Source organism: Xiphophorus maculatus, chromosome 15 (genome assembly GCF_002775205.1).
Source record: "Xiphophorus maculatus strain JP 163 A chromosome 15, X_maculatus-5.0-male, whole genome shotgun sequence".
In the NCBI taxonomy this organism is placed as follows: Eukaryota; Metazoa; Chordata; class Actinopteri; order Cyprinodontiformes; family Poeciliidae; genus Xiphophorus; species Xiphophorus maculatus.
Genome location: NC_036457.1, coordinates 2,814,975 through 2,824,327, shown reverse-complemented (window position 1 = coordinate 2,824,327; position 9,353 = coordinate 2,814,975). Strand labels below are relative to the sequence as shown.

Here is a 9,353-nt window from a genome sequence, read left to right as displayed (position 1 = left end):
ACCAGGGGCCAGCGGGCAGTCATTCTTCTGGAGCTATATGTTCCAATCACCTTATCTAGGTTGTCCACATCTCCTTTGTTGTGGTTGTATTCCAGGATGATGATTGGCTTCCTGTCCTCACGATCACTAATGTCGCCGTTTTTGCGCAGTGTGCTCAGAAGAACTACATTCTTGTTTTTCTTTGGGAGGTAGGAAACTAGAGTGGTGGTGGGCGTGAAGGCAAACTTTGAGGAGAAGACCTTTATAATGTCATCTTTATAATGTTGTGTTCTGCATGCCTGCCGTGTTGGTCATATGCCGCTGAGGACCATGTTATTTTGCCATTTTTTGAAAGGAAAGTCTCACTTTCAGCTTCAGGGTTTTCTTCTTCTTCTGAAGATGATTCATCATGCTCTGGGTTGTATTCCTCTCCATCTTCTTCTTCAGATACATCCTCTACTTCCTCTTCTGAATCAGAGTTGTCTTGCTGGACATGTGAGAAAATCACCTCTAAAGCCTCTTCAGCGTTGTAACGCACACTCATGGCTTCAGCACAGACACAATTCAGGGTCCTGTTATGCAGGACCTTTATAACCTCTGGAAATAACAGGTGGTCTTCTGAAGTCTGCGAGAACACCACCTGATTTGCCTTGTTTACTTCTGCTACTGATTGATCTGAGACACATCTAAAACTTTGTAACATTCTGTGGTTTGTAAATAACTCTGTGACCTTGATTTCAACTCTATTTGCCTCATGGGTCATTTTGACCCGAAGACCATCTTTGTACCTTCCTTTTGTACAGCTTACATGGAAATGTGAATAAAAGCAACATTTAACTTTTTCTATTGTTTTGGCCAATCTAGGAAAAGTCTTAAAATCTCAAGTTAAAAAAATAACATTTAGTGGATTTTTGGGGGGGTTTTAACACAGTGGCGGGTCATTTTGGCCTGAGGACAACAGGAGGGTTAACTCATTTCAGAAAAGCCAAAAAGCACCTCAAGCCAGCGTAAAAACCTTTTTTTGCAAAATTACGGACGCTACTTTGAATGTTGATGCTTTGATCAACTTTTATCCGACGCGATACTTCAAAATGTGTTCGATGCAACAGTCCTGCCGAGCTGTTTGATTTATACGGCAGGATAAATTTATCAAAATTTACACAATTCCTACTTTTGGGTCTATTTAGACTATTGTTGTTTCTCTGTGTTACAACAAACTAGTAAAACTCTTTCAACTTTGTCACAACTACAATGAAAATTGTACCAATTTTATTATTTTCTCTCAAGATCAAAACCACTGCATTAATCATTTCTTGTATTAAAAAACGCAGGAAACTTGGAGGAAGATAAGGCATTCAGAGTTCTCCGTTCTGCTCCTCCTTCACAGAACTAGTTACATATGAAGTGACAAACATAGTGAGGTGCAGAGACAAAGAGCAGATAAAAGCTCACAGGATGAAGGAGCATTTTGTAGATGGATGAATGCTGGAGCGATGAGCGATGGCTGAGATGAATGTTGGTGTGAAGCTGAAATTAATTGTCCGTTTGCAGAACTAAATCATTTCTGCCCTCCGACCTCATGGGAGCCGACTGGATGCTACCACAGCGTATCAGGACAGACAAAAACTAAAAAGGAGCAGTAAGTTTCTGTCAAAAAAACCTCCAAAATTTGACAGAAAAAAACATGAAAATTTCTCAGTTTGAAAAATTAAAAAAGAAGAAAATCAGATTATGATTTTTTTTTGCAGAAAAAACAAGGAAATTTCTAAGTTTGAAAAGTCAAAGATTTCAACTTCTCAAACTCATAAATCTTGTTTTTCTAGAAAATCTCTGAGCTTAATCTCAGAATTTATTTATTTTTTTCTGCAAATCTTTGTCTTTTTAAAGTCAGAAATTTTCTTATTTTTTTCTAACACATTTCTGAGTTTAGAAATAACCTTTTGGAGTTTTTTGACAGAATCCATTCTTTTTTGATTCTTCTTTAGTTTTCACTCCTTTCCCTTTATAGTTCAATGAACTCCAGAGTATTAGTAAATATCAGGCTTTTAAACTTTTCATTGCTGTAACTTAATTAATTGTCAAATTTGAACTAAATTGATTACGAATTGCCACTAAAATAACCTAAATTAGCTTATAATCTCTCCTGAAATGCTACATTTTAGATGTTAAGAAGTACTAGAGATCAAATTCTGAAGCCCAACATTTTCAAATGTTATTTAAGGAAAATATTAGACAAAAAAGACATTTAGGAACTTGGAGAGGGATTTAGAGAAGGGATCATCACTTCTCTAAATAATGAATAGTTTATATAAAAATCTTTATATTTAATTTTTTTACACACATTCTGTGATGATTACCCAAAAAACTATGCTCTTAGCAAAAGCTGGGGACCAAGGACTGGTTCTATGGTTACAGCTGTGCATATATGCAAAGTTTCCTCAAATAGATAGTATTCACAGTGATTGATCTCAGGAAGGTATCTTTAATTATATGGTACCAACCACATGTAAGCAATAAGCAGATTTAAGCTTTTCTTCCTCATTAACAGAAACTTTGGATTCATTTTTGGTCACTGCCATTACAATGCCAAATGTAAATAAACATTTATGAGCTTTGAAATTGATTTTTGACTTTGCAAATTTTGTCCAATCTGCAGCAGAAAGCAGGCAAAACCAGACATGATGACATTATTGTTTGTAGATGACTCTTGGTGTTCAAACGTCAAATTCAAATTAATTCAGAGTAAATCTGTCATCAGAAGCTCCATGCGATGAATAACGTTTTAGGTTCATCTTCTGGTTACGAGTTTATTTTGCCAATAACTTTTCTATTTCTAATTCTTTCTTTACTCTACTTTGCTCTGCATTAAAAAAATAACCTTTGGAATCAGCACTTTGTATGGCTTCTGTTGGAACTACGTATGTAGATAATAAAATATCAGTACAAACCGTCTAAAGATATTTTTCACTGTGTTCTCCAAAATTTGAGAGCAGGTTTTACTAATGAACAAGCAGATCTCCTGGGATTTATTTGTCTGGAACAATAAAAGCTTATTACAATGATTCAAAGCAAAGGAAAAAAGTACTAATGTCATATCAAAGTCTGGAAATTAGTGGTACCTCCAATCCAACAATGTATGGTGTATAAATATCATCAGGCAGTGATTTCCATTGACGAGAACATTGTGTCTGCAGAGTTGGCAGTGGAAAAGTGACAATCATTAAGAACTACATACATTTTTATATATTTGATAAAATACATTCTGTTTCTCACACTAACAGGTTGTTTTTTGTAGATTTATGCAATAAAAGCTGCAGATTCTTTACTTTCAATCGATGCATACAGCTCAGCTAGTTAAAATTATTCACTGTTTTCTTTCTACTAATTCTTTTTTCTTATGGGATATTTTGAGCAAGCATGCTTTCTATGCTTTATTATTAGTGTTTTGCAGTGGTAGGCACACTTATGCTAATTAACTAAAGCACTAATAATAGTTTTTTTGTTTAGCTGTTTAGCATTTTTGCTAACTTTGAAAATATTTAGCACACTTAGTTTCTGCTAAATAAATTTTTTGGGAATAAATTCTAAAGCACTAATTTTTTGTAAACTTTCAGTTGAATAATTGACATTTGTGTTGAAGTTTTAGGTTAGCTTAGTTAGTGAGTGAAGACTGTTTACGCAGCAGTTAAGTTTAGCGCTTTCTCATTAGCTACTGCTAAACAATGTTTTGGTAGCGCTTTTGCTTTAGGGTTAGCGTATTTTTAGTTAGCTGCGCCCACCACTGTTGTTTTTTAATGAGGTGAAAAGCAAATGCATCACATCTTTTGTGAAGCTATAAGCTTTAGCACTGCCCTTCAACGTTAGCATGGAGCCCCATCACCATGATCTGCATGCTTTTACAAACACATGGATGAATTTGATGTCCAATTTCTTGTAACTTTCTGTTCAACACATTGATCTGCCAAAAAAACCGGTTCAACTCCTTCACCAGGAAGCTGCATGATGAATGTGGCACAACTGTCAGCAGTGAAGCCCGACCTGTGGAAAATGTTGTGAGCGTGTCTTTGAGTCGTTCCAAGTCCGTTTGGGTTCCTTCCAGTTGATTCGAGTCTGGATATCAGTCCCTGGGGTCCTGGCACTGGGAGCAGTGGCTCATCTCTTCAGAGTGAAGCTCTACCTGGACGGTGATGTTCTGGAAACCAAACTTGTTGGAGAGCAGCTCTGTGGCCTCCTGAAGCACCGACTGAGTGTCGGCGACTTCCTCTGATGGAGAAACGGAAACAGTGAGAATATTTTACTTGTGTCTCTGACAGTGTATTAGGGACATTGTAGATAGAAATAAAGGAGAACATTTCCACCAGAAAAAAAATATGAAATTCATCTCAGGAATTTTCTAGATAAAGCAAAGAAATTTCTGAGTTTCAAAAGTCAAAATGTTTTCATTTAATTACTTTTGAAAATTTCAAAAAATTCCAAAAGTCAAAACTTTCAGACTTTTGAAACTCCTTGTTTTTTCTAGAAAGTTTTCTGAAATTAATATAAAAATGTGAGTTTTCAGTGGAAATTGACTCCTCCCTTTTTAATTCCTATATGCAATTGCCCTAATATGCCATCGTAACAAAAAGTCACATTAACCATCAAACAAGTGCAATTTCTTTTGCAAATATTTCTAAATTATCTTCAAAATTAGTGATTTTTATTGCAAAAAATCACAAAAGAAATTATGAAATTCTGGAGGGACTGGTTAGTGTGAAAAGATACTGAATATTATTTCATTTTAAGGAATTATTTCTGAGATTAATCTCAAAGTTTCTGATTTTTTTCTCACACATTTCCAGCTTTTGAAGCTCAGATATTTTCTTGTTTTGTCTAGACAATTTTTGAGATTAATATCAGAAATGTCTGATTGTTTTGACAGAAATCTATACCTTTTTGTCCATTTATGGTGGCTCTTGTACGCCGTTGTACGTGTCTCGCAATGGTGTGCATGTATTTTGTGTCAGAAGTGTGTTAAAAATAATACATGTTTTTGATTAGTCCCAATATTCCCAACCCTTTAAATTCGTATTTCTCTCCTTTTAGTTTCACTTTCACGTGTTTGTTCTGTGTTCTGCTACCTATTGCCAGATGAACAGAAACCAGCGACTGTCCCAGAGTCAGGGCCCACAGGTGTAAAGAGTGAACAGACTTCACAGCTTTCACAGTCAGCAGCATTTCCTTCACAGAGTTGAACTCGATTCCTTTAGGCGATCCTGAAAAACAGCAGACTCCTAATTACTGTGATTCCCTCACCGTCTACTGTTCACAGTCGGTGTACTGCAAGATTTGTTTTTTTTTTATTGTTGAATTGACTGCAGCACCATCAGCATGTTCTTGTTGAAGTATCAACTTTTAGATTATTTGTCTTAAGGTTTAGCGACGTGTGAAGACATTTTCAGTCTAACTGCTTCCTCAGGATCTGACCATCTGCTGTGGCTTTGTCCTACATAAACGTGCAGCTGCTTAATGCTGCTTCGCTCTTAGTTTCTTTAATATTGTTTTATAACGTCATTACTGAGGATGCAAACGCAGAAAAAAAAGATAGAATGCGATTAATTAAAATAGGTTTTAATTAATAGAACTCAGGAAGAGTCTACTGATGAATAACAGAAAGATAGACAGAAATCAAACTTAAAAGACTAGAATGACCAGAAATACAAACACAAGATTTTCATAGTTGAGTAGAAAATTTTGTACATAAGTTGCCAAAGTTGAAAGATTGTCCAATTAATAAGTCTTAAAAAAAATTGCTTTTCAGTTGCTTTTTCTGTTTTGTTAACCTTTTGCTTTGTCTTAATTTATCGCTTTTAGTGGCATAAAAAAAATACATCTTCGGATTTTTAAAGGCTAGAAAAATGTGACAGGTACTTAGTCAGACAGTCCAGTCTCCTAATTCAAAAGCGATTATGTCTCCTAACATGTTCCTCTACCTTCCATGAGTATCCTGAAGACGTCTCTGAGGATGGTGAGGGTGGTGAAAAGGACGAAGATAGAGAACAGGAATGTACAGATGGGATCTGCAACTTTATATTCCGGCTGAGAGAACAAAAAGAAAAAGGAAAAACGCATCAGATGGCGTTTCCTGCTGACGTTAGATATTAACACGCTGAAGGCAAGAAAAGGAAAACAAATACTGCTCTGGAGATTTTCCGTGCTGTTTTCTTGCCACATAACATCTAATTTGTTGCAATACTATACATCTTTTGCACAATATTAACTTTTAATGCATGAAACTTTAATTTAAATCACAGGGAAATGTTTTAAAGAGCCGACAGGGTCAAACTGACGTTTCAGTCTCACCCTAACAAGAATCTACATCTGACCCGAAAGTAGATGACGGTCGCTGCCACCGTGACGCCGATGCTCTGCAGCAGGTCGCCAAGCACGTGGATGAACGCGGCACGGACGCTCGTGTTGCCATGGCTACCGAGGAGCGCGTGGGAGTGGCCGTGACTGACGGGGCTCTGACCGTCCTCGTCGATCTGCTGATAACCTCTGCCATGAGGGTGGAGGGTGGTGGAGTGGTGAAGGATGTAGGCCATACTGCAGAAACACAGAAAAATCTGCTGCTAGTGAAATCATGTCTAATTCAGCTGTGATTTGGTTTATTTATTACTTTTGCAGTGAAGAGATGTGGTGAACAAAAGGCTATTTAGTTCCACAGTTGGGTTGTAACTAGTTACATTTACTTAATTGAATTTACTTTGGTAATTTTTGGAGAAAAAAACAAACTTATCTGAGTATTATAGTTCTGTAGACATTATACTAAATAACCATCATGCTGATATATAAAAGTGGAATGTAATCCTCATTAACACATTTTCATCTTCCATCAAAATTTGAATATCTGTCTTGAAAAATGCATATTAGTGAAAGTTATAAATCATTTAAAATGCTCACCCTGAACAAGATCAAACAAGCTGGACGGGTTTATTTTAAAAATACGGTGATCTTCCAAATTAAGTTAAAATATAATGAAAAGTAAGAAATGGTTTGGATTTTATGTTATTTTTATGAGAAAATTTGTTATATTAAAATGTCCTGAAGATAGTCTGTTTTGTTGAAATTGTATAAATTATTACTTAAACAAACAATAAATTAAACAAAAATGTACAAACTCAATTGCTTCCTATTAATCAATTAGCTGCAGACAGACAAAAAACTGAATTTTGTGACGTTTTAACAGTTTTTTAAAATATATTTGGCTTAAAGCTATTAAACAACCAAGTACTTACACAATATTTACAATGACGGCGAATCCAGAAGTGACCAGCATTACATGGCCCTCGATCTCATAGTCGTTGCGTACAATCCTTTCGATGGCTAAGTAGACGAGCGCTCCTGTAACGATCCAGATGGACATGACGGAGATGAACGCTCCCAGGATTTCTGTGAGGAGAGCAGAACCGGGAACCGATCACTTCACTGCACAAAAACCCAAAACTTTACAGATCAGCAAGCGTCTGCCTCAGACGGAAAATCTGGAATATACTGTAAATTAATTTAAATGTGACCTGTTATGCTTCCTTCAACAGGAACTCAACACGTTTAAAATGGCTGCAAACAGATGCGCAATTATAAAACCGTACATCTTTGAAAAGCAGAAAAAGAGCCTCCTGCACAACCAACAAGAATGCAGCGACTTATTTCTGGTTGGTAAGTCAACAACAAAACAATTGTCTTTTACAGCTTCCATTGTACAGCAAATTCAGCGGCACGAAACATGCCAGTGTTCTACATTGGTTGCTAGGTAACAGGCAGAGTTCTGCCTTGGTTGCCAGGTAACAGGCAGAGTTCTGCCTTGGTTGCCAGGTAACAGGTAGTTCCGGAAAAGCCTCATTTTCCAGACACTAAAAATGTTAAGTAAAAGATGCCAAAAAGATGTTTTTAGAAGCGGTAGATACACAAATGGAAGCACAAAAATGTCAAAATGTGAATTTTGCACATTTTGCAAAATGTATAAAGTAAGTCCTCTTTCAAAGTTCAAGAATATCAACTGTATTTCTTTTTACATTAATATCTAAAGCAGCACTTAATCCTACGGTTGTATTTTTTGCTTCCACTCTTTATTCTTATCACCTACTGTGTGTCAAAATCATCATCATCTCCATTTCCAATGAAATTATTTTTTTTTAAAAGCTATTAAAGATTATTCTGACCTGATCTGTGCCAGCCAAAGGTCATGGTTTTGGTGGGCGGCCTGGAGGAGATCCACAGGGAGAACAGGCTCACCATCATGCTCCCAAAGTCGGTGAGGAGGTGGGCTGCATCGGTCATGATGGCCAGGCTGTGAGCCAGGTAGCCTCCTGTTTGAAACAAACTCAGCCTGTAGATGCTTGACAGAATCCTGAGTAATAAACGAAACTTTAAACAACGGCTTCCTTTGGTGATTAAACATGCAGTTTAAGAGCTTCATAGTTAGGATGTAGCCTCAGGTTTTACTCTTTTATTGCAAGTCATTTTGAATGTTTCAGCAGTCAGCAAAGGAATGTCAGCCAGTTTACACACTTAACAACAACGTTAACTTTTTACAGTATTGCACATGCTATCACCTTTAAAATATGTATTTTTCTCATTTTGTCACACAATATGTGCATATTAATATGAACATTTAGTTCATATTAATAAAATGTGTGTGCTTACACAGAATCTAATGCACTGAACAGTTTGTGCACAAAATAAAGATGATCGGAAGCCGTTTCCTTTTGTAAATCAAACTTGTGCTCCCAGGTTTAAGTGGGACCTGGTGTGCAGAAAATTATGGCATGGATTTGATGCATCTGTAAAAGCATTTTGTATTTTATTTTACAGAGAAAGTGCTATTTACAGTCATATTCAAAGACACTTTATCCTGTTTGGTTACTAACGCACAGCTGCTAACACACATAGAAACAAAGAAAAACAGCCACAGCCAGCTGTAATTGAAACAACACCAGGCCAGATGGAGCAAAACCAGGAAACCAGTGAAGCTCAACCAATTACCTGTCTGTCAGGACAAGTTCTTTTTGTTAGATTACAAAGATCTAAACCAAGATCATGAAACAGCAAAGTGTTTCTGGACTCCAGAAGCTATTACTGCACTGGGTTTCCACTGGGAGGCTGTCAGGACCAATCCAGCTTTCAGGGAAAGAAGATTTTCGTCTGCTGTGTTTTTATTGGAGAAGAACCTCCACTGTTTGTGAGCTAGTAAAGTCAAGCTAGTAAGTAAAGTCTGATTTTTTTTACTAAAAAGAAAACAAAATGAATTAAAGTGAACCTATTTCTATTTTTTGTATAAATATGTCTTAAAAATAAAATAAAATCTTAACATTTATATACATGATTATTTGGACACC

General features: G+C 36.4%; 1 protein-coding gene across 1 annotated transcript; it reads right to left on the bottom strand.

Moving 5' to 3' along the window:
* Positions 1-3,580: 3,580 nt before the first annotated feature.
* On the bottom strand, positions 3,581-8,319 carry slc30a3 (solute carrier family 30 member 3). Its single transcript, XM_023348116.1, has 6 exons — positions 8,178-8,319; positions 7,254-7,407; positions 6,342-6,561; positions 5,949-6,054; positions 5,097-5,231; positions 3,581-4,242 (listed from the first exon to the last, which is right to left on the bottom strand). The coding sequence occupies exons 1-6, from the start codon at positions 8,293-8,295 to the stop codon at positions 4,097-4,099; spliced, it is 879 nt and encodes a 292-aa protein (XP_023203884.1). The 5' UTR covers positions 8,296-8,319; the 3' UTR covers positions 3,581-4,096.
* Positions 8,320-9,353: the final 1,034 nt, after the last annotated feature.

What these genes read in the sequence shown, in the direction of transcription:
- slc30a3 (XM_023348116.1), bottom strand. Translation starts at nt 8,295, where the DNA reads ATGACCGATGCAGCCCACCTCCTCACCGACTTTGGGAGCATGATGGTG. An exon ending in GCCGTCATTGTAAATATTGT is followed by an intron (nt 6,562 to 7,253) that starts GTAAGTACTTGG and finishes GTGTTTCTGCAG; the next exon opens with TATGGCCTACATCCTTCACC. An exon ending in CGACCGTCATCTACTTTCGG is followed by an intron (nt 6,055 to 6,341) that starts GTCAGATGTAGA and finishes TTGTTCTCTCAG; the next exon opens with CCGGAATATAAAGTTGCAGA.